This window comes from Centroberyx gerrardi, chromosome 12, assembly GCF_048128805.1.
Source record: "Centroberyx gerrardi isolate f3 chromosome 12, fCenGer3.hap1.cur.20231027, whole genome shotgun sequence".
NCBI lineage: Eukaryota > Metazoa > Chordata > Actinopteri > Beryciformes > Berycidae > Centroberyx > Centroberyx gerrardi.
Genome location: NC_136008.1, coordinates 11,466,099 through 11,483,353, shown reverse-complemented (window position 1 = coordinate 11,483,353; position 17,255 = coordinate 11,466,099). Strand labels below are relative to the sequence as shown.

At 47.9% G+C, this 17,255-nt stretch overlaps 1 protein-coding gene across 3 annotated transcripts in view; it reads left to right on the top strand.

The window, feature by feature from the left end:
* Window positions 1-17,255, top strand: part of LOC139919856 (poliovirus receptor homolog) — a 71,074-nt gene that overhangs the window by 33,683 nt on the left and 20,136 nt on the right. Inside the window, exon 7 of one of the 3 annotated variants that reach the window (XR_013506886.1) lies at window positions 5,424-7,825. The exons of 1 other annotated variant lie outside the window; for it this stretch is intronic. Coding sequence is in view for 1 of the 2 variants with exons in the window: in XM_071909718.2 (XP_071765819.1) it covers window positions 5,424-6,013 (590 nt within the window). In the remaining variant the exon portion in view is untranslated. Of the gene's footprint in view, window positions 1-5,423; window positions 10,689-17,255 lie in introns of those variants that run through there. One more of the 3 variants, XM_071909718.2, reaches the window with a different exon arrangement.

Here is a 17,255-nt window from a genome sequence, read left to right as displayed (position 1 = left end):
TGTGTGTTACAAGCAGGAAGCAGGGAGGGTGCAGAGATCCAGGGAACAGAGGGAGGGAGATGGAGGCGGCTGCTTTTAGACTAAAAAGCCAGGGAACGTGCACCAGGATGAATCAGAGCCAGCGTGCCAATCTCACACTCAGAGAGACGGAAGGAGGAATGGAGGGAGAGAGTGGAAGCTGATGGCATTTAAAACCCCCATGGGAATCTTATGGCATTGCATCCTCTCTCCACCACCATTGCCCCCTGCTTTCTCTCACCATAGTGTGTGTGTGTCTGTCTGTCTGTCTGTCTGTCTCCAAACCTCTCAGAGCGGATCAGTCACCCTGTGCTGCTTCAGCTCCTGGCTGCTTCTCTCTCTCTCTCTCTCTCTCTCTCTCTCTCTCTCTCTCTCTCTCTCTCTCTCTCTCTCTCTCTCTCTCTCTCTCTCTCTCTCTCTCTCTCTCTCTCTCTCTCTCCCCCCCCCCCCCACCACCACCACCACCACCACCACCACTCCCTTCCCTCCCTCCTCCCCCAATTTCTCTTTCTGGCTGGTCCCCTCCTGAAACGTCCTCCCACTCCGCTCTTACTCACAGTCAGAGGAGGAGGACGATAAGATGTGAGCTAAATTCGCTGGGAGTTAAGAGGTGATTTAGGCAAACTGCAAGAGTCAGAGTGAGGGAAGTTTTAAGAAGGCCGGGAGAGATGTAGAGATGTATACGGAATGAAAGGGAGCGAGTCAGCAGTGGTTGAAATGAAATGAGAGAGTGGGTGATGGTCTGAACAGAGCGAGAGAAAGATGTGGAATGACTCCAGATGGGGGTGTGATGCAGACCTGTGGAGGCTAATGTGAATGCGTGTGGACAAACAGGGCTAAGAGGGGCCGACAGGCGTGAAATGGCCAGCACCTGCTACATAGCAGGTCCCCCGCTCCCCTCTACCCCACAGCTGCATGACACACACACACACACGCACGCACACACACATACACACAAGCTAGCGTGTGTCTGTGTGGGTGTTTGTCCGTGTCCTCTGCCCTCGGTTTGTCCTGTGCACCTGGAGGCAGAAACGGGGATGGATGGTACTTGTCCTCTCCTCTCCTCTCCTTGCCTCCTCCCCAACCCCCCTCTTCTTCGATCCTACTGCTTAGTCACACACACATGTAGCCCACCCCGCCCCCTCCCCCCCCCCCACCCCTCCCTCTTTCTCTCTCTATCTATCTACCCTATCTCCCTCGCTATCGCTCACCACAGTTTGCTCTTTTCATTTCATCTCTCATCCTCTCCGTTAGCATATGCTCCCTCCTCATCCTTTCTTATCTCTCTCAGGTTGTCTTCCAGCCTCATGCAGTCTGGTGCTGATCTCCCTACTCGGAGAAGAGACGCCTGCCCCCAGCCTTCTCTCTCTCTCTCTCTCTCTTTCTCTTTCTATCTCTCTCTCTCATGCTCCTGCTATCTCTCTCTCTTTGAGCTTAACTCTTAAATACCAGTCGCTCTCCCTTAATCACAGCTTAGCTGCCTCCATCTCTCCATCCCTTCATCTATCCCTCTATCCGGGCTCCTCTCGGGGGCTCTGGTGTGGCTAACCCAGATTTTCTCCATCTCCAATCTCTCGTTTTCCCCCATCATTCCTTAAAGGGGTGGCTCATCTGAACCTCAAAAAGTTAAATGCCCCAACTTGAATCTCTTGACAGTCTGTCAGCCTACTCAGATGAACTGAAAAGAGATTCCTCTCAATTCAGTGCATTCTCTCAATCTCCAAACACATCTAAGGAGACAGTTCAAGGGCAAGAGCCTTGGACATTTTCCTCCACTGGGTTTGGGTGTGTGTGTGTGTCTGCCTGCATCTGTCTGTGTCTGTCAGTGTGTGTCTCCGGCCATGCGAAAACAGCCAGAGAACAGGTCTGATGGAGCCAAGTCTCCCTCCAGCCTGCAACTGGCCCCCTGCCCACCCCTCATTAGCACACACGCACACGCACACGCACACGCACACACACACACAGAGACACACAGACACACACACACACACATAGCCCTGTTCAATAACTTAACATGCTGACAGAGAACACTGCTAAGCTATGCTCTGGGTGCAGCCCGACCCAGCAACCGCTCCCATGCTTCCATGCTGCTGGAATGTGTGTCCATGCACCACTGATGACTATTATTGTGTGTGTGTGTGTGTGTGTGTGTGTGTGTATGTGTGTACAGACATGGGCGCTGCATATTTTTGGGAGGCAGCAGTAGACTTTACTTCCGCCCCATCTCTCTCATTACTTGCGGTCACTTGGAGCTTACGGTCGTGCTTGATGCGACTTTATAAGAAGCATGCTGTTTTTTGGCTTCCACTGTCTGGTGTGTGTGTGTGTGTGTGTGTCTGTGTGTGTGTAAGGGGGGTGGGGGGGTTACTGTAGTGATGCATGTTTGTTTTCCATTTTTTCCATCCCCTGATGTTCTCACAGCATGCATATTACATTGGGCAGCTTTTGCGCTGGCTCATCCAACGGCATGTGCTTGTACAGTGTCCTCCCCTCACCCATTTTAATAGATTCCATTGGTGCTTTGTTAAGATGTGTTTGGGACTGAAGTGGGTCTGTACTGGGCCTGGGGTGACTCCTTTACGCCCCCCCTCTATGAATCATGAAGTGTTGTCTCCAAAATGCAGAATAAAACATGGAATACTTTAAAGGTCCACAGACGGACACAACACCATAAACACTGAGAGAGACGGAGAGAATTCACTTGAGTGAAGCATTGTAAATAATTGGATGAGTCGAATTTATGTGGATTATGCCTTCAAATTTTAGTGTAATTCCCTACAGTTTGTGGCTGCAGTTTGTGCCAGCATCAAGTCTCGGGTTTGGACTCCAGCGCAATGCAGAGAGGGTTGCCATGTTGTTGGATCCCCATGGAGCCCGAGGTGTTAATGCATTTCCTGTGTTTCTGTTACGAGTGGACACCAAGCGCTACCCCTCACATGTGTGTGAATAGGAATGTTTAGCACTGCTTGGGAGGGACAGGAGGGGAGAGCAACAGTAGGGAGAGTGAGAGAGAGAGAGAAATGGAGAGAGAGGGAGAGAGAGAGAGAGAGAAATGGAAACAGAGGGAGAGAAAATGTACTTGACATTAGTGATTTTTTTCCCCAGCCATATGTTGAAAGTGGAGCGCAGAGCAGGAGAGCGAAAAGTAACTTATGACAGAAATACAAAGGCAAATTGGGGAGATGGCAGGGAAAATGGATTTAGAGGAGATGGAAAGAGAATGTGTGCAGGAGACAGCTGGTGAAGTGGTGGCAGAAATGGAGAAAAGAGTAGAGGAGGAGAAGAGAGGCAGGAATAAAGAGGGAGAGAAAAGCGGAGGACAGGTGTAGACAGCAGAACCATATTCTCTCTTGACAAGAATCAGTGTTATAAAAGTAATTCTGTCAGCTCTCTGCACACTTAACAGGAGGGGCTGGCTTCTGTTGGATTTCAAATGGGTATGACAAATAAGAATAGAGCTGATGCGACACTTTAAAATTTAGGCAGGGATTTTAACGGTAACATCTACTGGTTAATCCTCTGCAGCTGGTGAAAGCGTGGTGAGGGGAAAGGAAGGCTAGAGCGAGGGGAAGGATGTTCAGCTAAGCCAGGGGTTGTTGATCACTTTCAGCCAGCGGCTCAAATTAGAAATTCACTTGCTCAATGTCCCAGGCTCGTCAAGAAATGATGGTATTCTTGTAACAGATGCCTTTTGGTGGACATTTTTATCCAAGGCGCCTTACAGTACTGTGAATGCATACAGCATGGGTGGCCCCAGTGGGAATCAACCCCCTAACCCTGGCAGTGTAAGTGCCATGCGCTACCCACTGAGTTATACATGACCACAAGGGAATATGTGTACAGGGTCATATGGGGAATTTCCAGAGAGACTCCCTGAATGCATTCAGGGCGCTGAGCTCATGGTCTAAGAAAGTCTCTGTGCTAAGCAGTAGGATTTTCCTTGTGTTCCTGGAGGCTTTGCTCCCTAGCAATGTCTTAATTGGCAATTAGCAATGCCTTGTTCGCAAAAATAGTTGCATCAATTGCTGTTGAAATGCCTGCCAACATTTAAAACACTGCACTGATATCATTGGGGACACGGAGGGAGAGTGAGGGAGAGGGAAGTGTGAGCTCAGAGTTTAAACACTATAGGGCTGACTAGTCATATGGGACCTCTTCACAGCACTGATTTAGACACCACTCCTCCTCCCTGGAGTTTACACACACAGGCGCACACACACACACACACACACACACACACACACACACACACACACACACACACACACACCTGGCAAACAGAGGCATTGTGGATTAGATGGTGGAGGCCTAGTTTTTAGTTAGTACCCTCTTTACCTGGTCTACTCTCTATGAAAAACACTCAGAAGTGCAATGAAAAGCCGTTGGCTAAAGCCAAATAGACTTAAAATGGCTTCTGTTCACTTGTGTGTGTGTGCGTGTGTGTGTGTGTGTGTGTGTGTGTGTGCGTGTGTGTAACATGGCAACCGTGACTTATCCAGTGGTTGTGCTGCGGTTAACACATGCACACACACACACACACACACACACACACACACACACACACACACACACACAACAGGCACACACACAAACAGCGTCTGTGGTTTACAGAAGTGAGACACAAATTAGGCTGCAGCACCTAGGGGAGAGGGGTGCCAATCTGTCCCCCGCTCTACATTCATGGCTCCGAGGAGGAGTTGTCATTCCGCTGTGTCGCTCTGTCACTCACACCGCCTCACCTCCTCCTCTTCGTCTAATTTCCCCCCTCCTCTCCTCCATATCCCTCCATCCATCATCGTCCTCCTCTGCATGGCCTCCACCTGTTCTGCCCTGCACACAACCGTTCCCTGCTCCTCCAGAGAGAGTGTGTGTGTGTGGCTTGTGTTTTTCTTTTGCTGTGATGCTGGCCGTTGCCTGGTGATTTGTGGTGAGGAGTGAGAGCCTTGGACAGACCCTGGCCGTTGAAGGGCAACTCTGGGAAACGTGGCTGAGACGTTGTTGATGTGGCTGTGGGAATGGGGACAGGAGCAGCTCTGAGGGAGAGGAGGAAATGTCAGTGCAGCTAGAGGCTCAGCGCACACTAATACACACACACACATACACAAACACATACTTGACTATACTGACACCTCAGCGTTCTTACACACTTCACTGAATACAGTTCAGACCAGCACCACTGACATCATCCAACCTCTACCCTCTCTGTGTTTTTCCCTCGCCCCTCCTTTTTTCTTTTTTTCCCCCTTGACATTGCCTTTCCTTCTCCTTCTTTATTCTGTCTCTATTTTCCTCCTACCTCTCTCTCTCCCTGTCTCCATCTCTCACACTGTTCTCTTTCCCTCTCTCACCCATATATTCCTTTCTTCCCTTCTCTCTCCCTCCCTGCCTCCCCTCCCTCCTTACAGAGCCCTCAGTGAACCCATCCAATGCCGGTGTGGTGGCGGGGGCTGTGATTGGCTCCCTGCTGGCCCTGCTCTTGGTCGCCGCTCTCATCGCTGTCCTTGTCACCCGTAATCGCAGGCAACAGCAGGGTTACCGTGCCAACGGCGGCAACGACATGAAGTCACGCATATTTGGCGGCGGCAAGAAGGCCAGCAAGAACGGCACAGGTGGGGGCGCGGGCAGCGGAGGCATCGGAAGCGGTAACAACAACGGCCCCATCTACGTGTACAGCGAGAGTTCAGCTCACCAGGGCCTCGCCGAGAAAAACAACCACCACCAGCCGCTCACCATGGGGGGCCGGCCCGAAGTCGTGGCCACCACGCCCACCGCCCAAGACATCCTGCTGAGCAATGAATTAGACGAAGCGGAGAGGAGGAAGTTCGATGAGCTGGAGGAGGAGGAGGAGCGATACGACCACTTTGCCGGAGGGGCCCCCATCCTCCAGCTCCGCCCACCCCACGACCAGGACGATATGATTGGCGGTTACCTGGACGACGACATGGAATCCCAGAGGGATGGCTCCGTCATCTCACGGACTGCTGTTTACGTATAGAGGAGGAAAGGAAAGGAGGAGGAGAAAAGGAGGGATGGAGAGAAGGAGGGATGGAGGCTTCCTCCCGAGGATTTTGTGGCTTCAGGGTCTTGTCCTTGAAGGATGGAAGAGAAAAGAATACCACTTTTATTTTTGAAAATAGATTTTAAATATATTAATAACCACAGTGCAGCCCCAGAATGAACTGAATGAACTGGAGTCAGTTGTGGGGGTGGTGGGATATTCCAAAAGGAGGTTGGAGGGGAGCATTGCTGGTATCTGGTCCCTAAGAAGAGTAAATCAAACTTGGATCACTTGGTGTATACCAAACGAAAGAGAGAAAAGAATTCTTTATGAACAACCAGGCTCCCACTGCTTTTGCTCATGCTATCGCTATCACTGGGACCTTGACGAGGACTCTGACAGACAGACTAAAAGAGGGAAACTATGTAGTGAGGGAGTGGGATAATGGCATCATGATACAAGCTTGGCTATAGAGGAGGCTTCTCACTCACATATTCACTCTTATCTCCACCAGAACACAGTAGAAGTGGAAGGGGTTGTCGAGCAGTTACGTGTTGCCTGCTATTCTCAGTCCTCCTGTGGGACACCTTTTTGTTTTGGTAATGCATTGTGCTGTGACAGCTAGTGGGTAGTTAGTAGCTAGTGACAGGTAAGGAGGCAAAGATTTGAGGGCAAAGACAGTAACTATCATGTGGTTTAGAGAAGTGAATGTTGTTTGCTCATGTCTGCTGTCCCAGGTCCACTGTCTGCGGCTTCTTCTCTGGTTCTCTTTTTTGCTCTCTCTCTCCTATTCCCTTCCTCTCGTAAACAAAAAAAAGTCTCTGCCCTCGTAAACATTTCGTGCAGTCCTTCAGACTATCAATATACAGCACAGCAGCCACTGAATTTCAAGAGAAGTCAAAACATTAAGTCTGTATGCGCTAGCAACACGAAACAAGAGCAACTGAATTTAACAAAGTAAGTTTGGAGAGTTTGAGTTTGAACTAAGTTCTTAACAAGGTATTCTGCATGCAAACTATAGTACAGTGCCTGGAGGTAAGAGAGACGGTAAACAAGAGATGAGGGAATGAGGTGTAGCCGATCTGACAGGGTCAAGGGATAGAGAGAGAGATGGAGGAGGCAGGAGGAGTAGAAAGGAGCACGTCTCTTCTTTTCCCTTCCTCCTCATCCCCCTTTCCTCAGAGCGCTCCTGACAGGAGGAGTTTGATTGGTAATGAGCCGTGAAGTCGCCCGCTTAGCCGGGACCAACAGATTGCCACCACTTATCGTTTATGACGTGGCGATTCCTCCCCTACCCGTTTCTCTCTCTCTGTCTCTCTCTCCATCGCTCTCCCTCTCCCTCTCTTCATCCCTCTCTCCCAGTGTTTATGGGGAATTTATGATTTATCCAGGGCAGTGTGGAGGTCAGGGCTGTGGAGAGCAGAGGAGTATTTTACTGCTCCTGATGTGTCAAACGCCCCACTTACTCTATTCCACTGTAGCCTGCCCTGCCATGCCAGGCCTGACTAATCCACCCAGAGTGGCCATGCTCACTCCACTGCACATGTACATCCGTCTGAGTTTTTTCTCTCGATTACTACTGCCTCCTCCCATACTTTAGTAAACGGCCCCATGTAACAGATCCCCACCTCCACCGTATGACCATGTTAGGTTAAATAGGATTTCAATGGGATAATGTCATATTTCCTTCCATTAGTGGGTGGTGTTAAACGTAGTGAATTGATTAGGAGACATTAAAGGTTGTGTCCACAGGGAGCTATGGGAGTTGTATTGACTAACAGGCAACAAGCAGTGGAAAGGCCCTTGGTGGTGCGGCTGTAGAGCTGATCGTCTACTGTCCACTGTTTATTTATCTTCCTAACGAGCCACCGAAGGCCAGTTCAGGCAAATATTACTCTGTGGCTACTGTACACTGCTCTACACTGAGGCTTTGTATGTGTGTGTGTGTGTGTTTGCATGTGTTTCACTGTATCTAACGAGCCACCGGCAGGCCGACCGGCGGTCTGCTTGGAGAGAAGCCCTAGCTCCTCTAATCATGTATTTCCTGGCCTGCTGGCCTTCTAATTGACTCACCTTTGACCCACCGGGACGCTGGTGAGCACAGCTCTCATTGGCTCTCCTGACCTCGCCTCTGGCTTGTGACCAAGTCCTGGCCTAGATCTGGGTTGCAGTCCGCTACGGGTCATGAGGTCAAATGCGGGGCGTCCCATTGCCAAGGGTAAGGATGGCTGTGCTTGCCTCGTTCATGGCTGTTTAACCCTGAACTATGGATGTGAGAAACACACACACACATACTAAGTGTCCATATGGGGAGATTCTTGTTTGCCGTTGTGACGGCTGTTAACCTTGAGAGAGTCGGAGAGAGAACAGTAGAGACACAGGAGGAAGATGAGAAAATAAGATGCACAGCATTCAACCCGTTAGTGTTTGATGACTGTCTGGCATTTCCTATGCCAGTGTGTCCAATAGGTTTATAGTCTAATAGCCTTAGCTTATACATAAATACAACTCCCACCAACCCTGGGGTGATTACTGAATTCAGCTGATTTGTCACGACCATGGAAAAAATGTATTACTTATTTTTGCACTTGTGTGTATCACCGCAGCACAGAGAAATATGGGTGGAATACTCTGTGTGGGGAAAAAAAAAAAGAATGGCAAGCCAAGGGACAAACTGTTGTATGTACATTTTGGTGTGAGGTATCTGTATACTATATATGTAAGCATCTTTATTTTTCTTGTGAAAATGTGGATATTTATCAAAATGTAAATATCAGATTAATGGAGCCAGTGATGTGGAACTAGAGAGAAAAACGTCCTGGGTTGACTAAGCTCAAAGTTCAAACGTCTCAGAGGGCGCTCAGAATGTAATTTTCAATCTAATGAATACCTCGGTGGTTCGGGTGTTATTAGAAACTGAACTTAGTTTAGCATACCTAAAGACCAAGAATTGATTTGTTTTGAAAATATACATGTGTGTATATATATATACATATTTTCAAGTTGGTTACATCAATGACTTAAAGCCACAAACCTGATTTTAGCATTGCCTGCATTTCCACACAATAAGCACACAGTTTTTTCGCACAATTGATTTCTCCAACTCCCTGACACACACACTACACAATGCAAAAAACACACACAATACACATAATTTATCAGATAGACTGTAACCCACAGAGGCGGTGATCTGTGTTGCATCTGAGTCAGCTCAGTGTGTGTGTGTGTGTGTGTAGTTGTGTGTCTGTGTGCGTTTTTGTGACGCTCAGGGGCTTGGAGACATTTCTCACTGCAATTGGGGCTGTAACCTGAGAGGCCAACCTTTTTCACCATGGAGGAATGGAGAAGGGGAGACATTACTGTACACCTCATCACACACACACACACACACACACACATACAGTATACACAGAATGCAGAGAAACATTCGCCCACGCACAAACACCCCTCAGTCACTCTCATTATGCTCACTCCCACAGCCAAACTGTGCAGAAGACACCTCATACCTGACAACTCTGCAACCTCCTGACATAAGCCCACACAAAACGCGCACGCACACACACACACACACACACAAACTCTTCTTCCCTTTCCTCTCCCTGCTCAGTGGCTCTGTCAGGACATATACCGTGTCCTGTTACTGTGGAAAGAGCCACAGCGCGATGTGTCCCCCGCTTCGCTGCTTTCTATCCCACCCCCAAAAAAGTCCAACCCGGTCCCGAATCAACGACCATGTAGAACAGAGACAGCTACGCATTCGGGGGACACACACACAGACACACTCAGACACACACCTTTCACCCAATGTCAGAGGAACAGGCTTTTTAGGAAACTGTTTGTCCGTTCCGCTTTTATTCTGCACAGGGAATATAGCTTTCAGAACCTGCCACAGTGCTGACCTCCTCCCCCTCCTGGCTCCCTTCAAATGCTTTTAGAGAGTCACAGTTCCTACTCATCTCCCAAATGTTGTTTTCAACTTCTCCCACTTCAGCCGCCCCCCCTCCCCTCTCCGCTCGCCCCGCACCAAGTAAGGCTTGTCAGACAAAATGCTTTTAGAGAATTCAAGATCCTGGCCCGGGTCTAGCACAAGGTTAGATAGTCAAAATAAACAATGTTTCCTTTTTTCAAGAACGCCACATGCTGTTGCTATTCCTCCAACTCCAAACTTCTGATGACTAATCAAAGCCTTAACATCTCCCATCTCACTCGCAGAGAAGAAGAAGAAAAAAAAAAAAAGCCTCTTCCCGTGTACATAGTATAAATATATAAATATGTAGCGGAGAAAAAAAGAATTACTAATTTATGGTGTCACGTTTGTGTATTTCTCAGTGACAGCAAGCATGAAGGATTTATCTCTCCTTTTACAGTTTTTCCTCCTTTCTGTTATTTTGCAGTGCTTTATAATTTATGTTTTCTGAGTGCTTTATTCTTGACTGCTGCGCTGTGATTGCTGCCAAATCTGGCAAATGTGCTTCTTCTATACAAATGAACTGTATACACAACAAAACAATCTTACCCCAAAATGTGCTTTTTATTCACTGCTCTGTGTAAAAGTTGTTGATTTTGTATTTTTTAATTTTAATTTTATTTTGGTCTTCGGAAAGAAAACTGAACTAAAATTGTTGTCACCATTTGTCATGTCTTTCTATTTTTTTCGTATTTGGTTGCCATTAAAGATTTCTTGATTTTTGAAATGTTCCGGTGTTGCTGTGTGTGGCGTCTGTGTTTCTCTCTGTCCTTTACCTCCTCCTGTCTTTTTAACACTTGAGGTTAGCTAGATGAATGAGGAGTGAGATTGAATGGAAGCGCTAGTCATCGATTCCCTCTGATTAGATTTATAGATTAATTGATCAGGCTATGAAGTGGCCTCTCTGTCTCTTGTCGCCCGTCCCTCAGTCCAGACACACCAGCCCCTCCTTTTCTTCACTCTCATTTCCTGCTCTTGATGTTTGTCTCGTCTCGGTTCTGATAAATCTGTGTGTGCTGTCAACAGAGGTGCGATAACAGGCTTATGGGAAACTGAACGTGAGAATAGGAGAAGCCATTTTGTCCTGTACTCAAGCTCCACCTCCCCCCTGTGTCTCTGATTTGTATATGTGTCCTGGTTGGCTGAGGTAAACTCGCTGCCTTGGTAACAGGTATGTAGGAGAAAGCGGTAATTGTTTAAAGGGCACAGTTTCGGTTTCAGGTTGTTTACCCTGGCATGCACAGATAACGGAGATAACGGTGAGAATGACGTAGTGAACATGCACTTTCATCTCTCTTGGAAAACAACTTCACAAAATGTACAAATGCATTCGGTTATTATTTCAGGACGTATATAATCATTGCATTCAGTGGGGGCCCAACACCCTTCCAGTAACACATGCTCACACACACACCCACACACGCACACACACACAGAAAGAGACAGCAAGAGCTGAGGAATGCGGTGGTGGTGTTGCTTTAGTGGTTTTCCTGGAGGCAGGCAGTTTGTGTTTTCAGTTGGGGAATGTGCAGGCCAAGCTGAAACTCGGTGAATGGAGCGCCTCTCAAAGGCTGCATTGTTTGAACTCTGACTAAACTAAACTGGTTTGGTCAAATATTAACAGATGGCAAGTGGATGATGTGTGTGTGTGTGTGTGTGTGTGTGTGTGTGTGTGTGTGTGTGTGTATACACGTTTGTGTACCTATTAGTGTGCGTATTCACATTTGTATGTGATTGCACGTGTGTGTTCATGCATGCATGTGCACCTGCCTAACCTCGGTGTCATTTACTAAAAATCTGTGCACCCCACAAAATGATACAATCCAGATCTACCGTTTACGTCCCAAAGATGATGACAGTTGGTTTATGACAGTTATGGCAGCGTGTCCTCTGTGCTTGCCTGGTGCTTTGGTGCCCGTCATGTATCTGTGTGTCCTCCTGGCTCCTTGTCACAGTTCGTTTTTGTTGCAGCCTTCCTCTGTCAATGCACAGCTATTTACTGTGAGTCCAGCCCACCATCTGGCCTCTCTAATTGCTTTGGATTTGAGACTGGCGAGATAGAGAACACACACACACACACACACACTCCTTTGGTCTTCTAGCTGACTGTAAAAGACTCCAGCGCAGCAGAAACAGTGGCATGCTTTAAGCCCCAGCTAGGAATAAAAGCTCATGCAACACATGTATTTTTATCTGCATTTGTCACAGAAAACAGTGCACACCTCATGTAAAGGCAGTGACCCTGTAAAGCAAAACCTGGCCTATCGGAGCTCGGAGCACATAACCTGGATCTGAAGCCAAAGTGACAGCGGCTATGCCAAGCTCTACCATTGTGTTCAGCGTTCGCTTGCAGTGATGAGACATGGTGCGGTGGCCCTGGGCAATCCGGCTAGCTGGTAGTGGCCCTATTTATACCAAGCTGATGGGAGGAGATTGTGTGTATGTGTGTGTGTGTGTGTGTGTGTGAGAGGGAGAGAGAGGAAGTGAGTAAGTGTGTGGTTAGTGCATACACCATGTTAAAGTGGTATGTTCATGTGTTTAGACACCAGTAGTGAGGGTACATTATTGAATTGAATGTATTTCCACAGGGTGTTTGTGTGTGTGAATGCATTTGTAGACTGAGTGGCATCAGACTGTTAGACGTGCACGTGTGTGTGTGTGTGTGTGTGTGTGTGTGTGTGTGTGTGTGTGTGCGCACAACCATGAGAGCGTGTGTGTACTTTTTCACACGTTAGTGCATGGTTGTATATTTAACTTCCAGCCCTGGCAGCTGCAGCCACAGTGTTTTGTTGATGGTGTTTAATGGTCTGAGCTCCGCTGTCCAGTGTGTGTGTGTGTATGTGTGTGTGTGTGTGTGTGTGTGTGTTCATATGGATTAACACACAGACCCACTTTAGGCTCTCTGCTGATAAATGCTAACACCATGCTCCCCATTTAACCTCTCACCCTCCAGCTTCAGAACTGACTAATAAATCCCAGAGTGAGTGATGGATGGCCAGGCCTGATGCATGGATGGCTGAGTGATGGATGTGGTGACCCGGGGCTTCACAGGGATTAAAGCAAGTGTCTGGCTCTGACCTCAATTATCAGAGTAGATTCCTGCATATTTTTTATTGGCTTTAATGGTTCTGGCCTGTGGTCACTCATCTTGGTCTCCCACAAGTCTAAGTATGTGAGTGTGTCTGTCTTACATTTACTTTTAGTATTTGTACCAAATACAATATTGCTTGTTTAGTAGAAAAGGGTAAAGCACCACACACACTTGGAATTTGTCAACAGCGCGGCAGGATAGCCTGGTGGTTTGAGAGTCTGTTCCATAACCAAAAGGTCACAGATTTGATCCCCACGATAGCCGGTGTGCCCCTCAGCAGCCGTGTGTGCTTCATTCTCAGAAACCCAAGAGTCAAATCCTCAGGTTTTAATATGGTAATACGAAACTCTGACTTGTGAAATTATGCGTGCTTGAGCAAGACTCTGAAACCCTACCTGCTTACTCATTGTAATTCACTCTGGATAAGAGCATCAGCTAAATGCCTACGGTGTAAATGCAGGGACAAATCGTATGCAGGGCTTCCACATCCTAATATTTACAAGAACACGGTGTCAAAGATAGGTGGACTGGGATGGTTGACAAGATCAACTTCAACAAAGAGTTCCCAAGGGACAAACATCCTATTCAAACTAATTATCTAATTTGTTTAAGAGCAGAGGCTGGTTCAAACTTCAGCGAAGTACTTAGCCGGTAATTGAGCATTTGCTAACGGCGTATTGTTGCCATGTTGAGCAAGGTGAAATCGGAATAGAGAGGAAGTTACAGTTTAAAATAAACACAGGAAATTCTATCATTCCTCTTCTTCATGCGGTAAACAATAACATCCGATCTCCTGGCTTCTGGTCATTCAGTTGTGTTCAGTTCACACACACACACACACACACACACACAGGCAGACAGACAGACAGACTCTACAGGGGGAAATGGATTCTTCTGTTTCCCCTGGAGGCCCCCGGGCGTTTACTCTTCCTGTCCCGTGCTGACAGGGCTGGGGCTAACTGGGAAGCTGCAGTGCATTGTGGGGCGAATGAAGCAGGTCTCCCCCGGGGGCAGCACATGCTTGGCCAACTGCCACGAGAATAAAGGGGCGGGGACAGAGTATGGGGAGAGGAGGGCGGGGGAGATGTACAGTGGAGTGTGGGAAGTGGCAGAGAAAAAGTGTGTGTGGCGAGGTGGGGGGGAGGCTAGACCAGGGGGGGTGTGGGGGGTTTCGAACTGGTAAGGTACAGAGGGTCAGAGGAGAGAGGGAGGGAGAGAGGGAGGGAGGGAGGGAGGGAAGCTGGCGAAGGAGTTTATTAGGGAGAGAGAGAGATTGTCTGACAATGCGGGCCAGCCAGGATGAGGAATATGAATCCAGATGGGGAGGAAGGAGGAGGGGGAGGAGGGAGGAAAGGGCTGTGAGGGGAGGCACCAAAAAAAAAAGGGTGTGAGGAGTGTGAATGGGAGGCGAGGGATGGAGGGAGCTGAGGAGGGGTGAGATCTGAGTACAACACAAAAGCAATAGAGAGCGAGCCGCTAGGAGTTTTAACAGCGACTAATGGAAGGTTGAACAAGAGGGGAAAGAGGAGAGAGAGGAGGAACGGAGAAGGAGCAGACGGGGAGGAGGGAGAGAGCAGAGGGGCAACAAGGTGAACAGAGATGGGGACGAGAAGACTGATTAAAGATAGAGAGTGCAGACGGGTGAGTGAGGGGAGGAGGGGGTGAGGATTGAGTTGTTGCAGCTGTGTTGATTTAGTTTCTCACTGATCAGATTGTGTGTGTGAGGGAGAGAGAGAGGGAGAGAGAGAAAGAGGGAGAGAGAGGGAGAGAAGCTTTGTCGTCCTGCTGACCTCGACACACCTGCAAAAACACCCACCATCACCAGATGAGACACTGTGTGTGTGTGTGTGTGTATGTGTGTATGTGTATGTGTGTGTGTGTGTGTGCTAAATAAGCCCCAAAAGGTCTTCATGCTGTGACTTACCTGGAACAAATCCTCTTCTAGAAAATAAAAAACAAAGAACATTATGTGAATGCGGTGTGACCACCAGGGAGTGTAGCTTTGAGCTAAGTGTGTGTGTGTGTGTGTGTGTGTGTGTGTGTGTGTATGTGCGTGCATGTGTACATGCATGCACGTGTGTATGTGCATGACTGCGTGGGGATGAGTAAAAGAGATTTATATCAGTGAAAGAATGGTTTGCTGCTGCTCCTAAGAATAGATTCTGTGACGGAAATGATTTTGATGCTGTTTGCAAGCGTGTGTGTGTGTGTGTGTGTGTGTGTGTGTGTGTGTGTGTGTGTGTGTCTGCATGTTTCATTTTGTGTGTATTTGCCCTGGAGCGCTCCACAGATCAGATGCACTTGCTGTTTAATTCACCGTCTCAACAGGCAGCTCTTATAAAGTACATGCACGCACTGGTACGTGCACGTCTTTATACACACACACACAGAGTCCACACACACACACACACACTACACACTACACACAGATATAAACATACAGAATGAAAGAGATGAGTACAGAGATAAAATAGAAATAGTCTGCAAATATTTGGTTTCGACTCTCTAGAATATTCTTTAGAGAACCGTCAGGTCCATAATCAAAGTGTGTGTGTATGTGTGTGTGTATGTACAGTATATGTGTGTGTGTGTGTGTGGTGGTGGAGGGTGTGGAGGGTGTGGGGGGGTTTCATGTTCATTTGTACGAGGAACAGAGAACAAACCCACTATGGTGCGGATGTTTGCCTGCCTGTGTCAGTGCAGTATATGCATGCAAGTGTGTATGCATGTTTTGTGTGTGTGGGTGTGTGTGTTACAGCTTTCCTCTTTGTACTTCTGCACAAATTGCCTGTGTACATTAACGTGGGCATGCTTGTATGTCGCTGTGTTTGTCTGTGTGCAGTCAAATGCGAAGAAATTGAAAACAAAATCGAATCAAATCGTGACCCATAATATGGAAATCAAATGCGACTGTGTAGTCGTTGCCAGTACCCAGTCCAGAGTGTGAGTGTGTGAGTATGCTTTTGTGCGTTTCGTGTGTCTCTGTGGGCACATATGTTGAAGTGATGGAGCGAGCCGGACTGTGTCGCTTCATCAGCAGTCCGCAGTGATGTTTCCTTCGCTGGCTAGTTCCCCTGTAGGGTTGAAGTCTTCTCCGCTTTCTTTGTTTGACATCAAATAACAGCCGCAGTGAGGAGAGGACTGTCAGAACTTCACAAGGCTGTGTGTGTGTGTGTGTGTGTGCATGCTCATGTGCATGTGTCAGCTCCTCTTTTATATCCACAGACTGCTTCCCCATTCATCTGTCTGTCATCTTATCTAGACATCTCTTTTCCTATAATCACTCCTTGTGCCCTGTCCTCTTCTGCGGCTCTCCTATCTTCTTATCGTCTGCTGCAGCCTAAATGGTAGAGCATTGTGCATGTGCCAAAGAACCGTGTGTGTGTGGGTGTGAGTGTGCGTGCTTCTGCAACTATGCGCATGTGTCTTTGTGTTACATCCAACATTGTCTAACTAAGCCTGACCATACACTGTAAATTCCTCTCTCTCCTCATCACTTCCTCTTTCTCAGCTGCTACAGTTCTCCAATCACATGGAACAAAAAGGCACCTTTTTAAAAAGGGAAAAACATGATTTGTTTAACCCAGTAATTGCCTCATTAAAGAGAATCTGCACTTTGTCAAATTGCTCTGAGCTGTTGAGTTCGCTGTCAGACATTGTTTTTTATGCGTGGCTGTGTGTGTTTCTGTGCGCTTCTCTGTTTGTGTATGTGTGTTTCCTTTCTATGTGTGTGTGTCTTGTGTCCTATGTAGAGCCAGTGTAGTGGTCAGTGACCTTTCTGTAGCACCTGCTGTGTGTCTCCTGTGTGTCTTTGGCCTTCTTAACCCCCCCCCCCACCCCGCACCCCACCCCACCCCACCCCTCCAGGCCCCTCAGTGATTTCGACTGTGCTGCCTGTCACTCAAGCCCCGACTGCCAAGGCACAATGGGTAACGGCCCCGATTCACGGTTCATGTGCACTTTAGTGTGTAATATGAGAAGGGGAGAGAGAGAGTGTGAGTTTATAAAATACTGCAGTATTGCCATGCCAAGCACACCCGCTCTGCACTATCCACTGTCCGTCTCTGATGGCTAAGCGCACTGATAGAATGCAATAGTCCTGAATGGACAAAAGGGCTTATCTTTGAGGAGGAAATTAAATGTTATTCAAATTTGGCGTTTGGCATCACAATGACTCTACG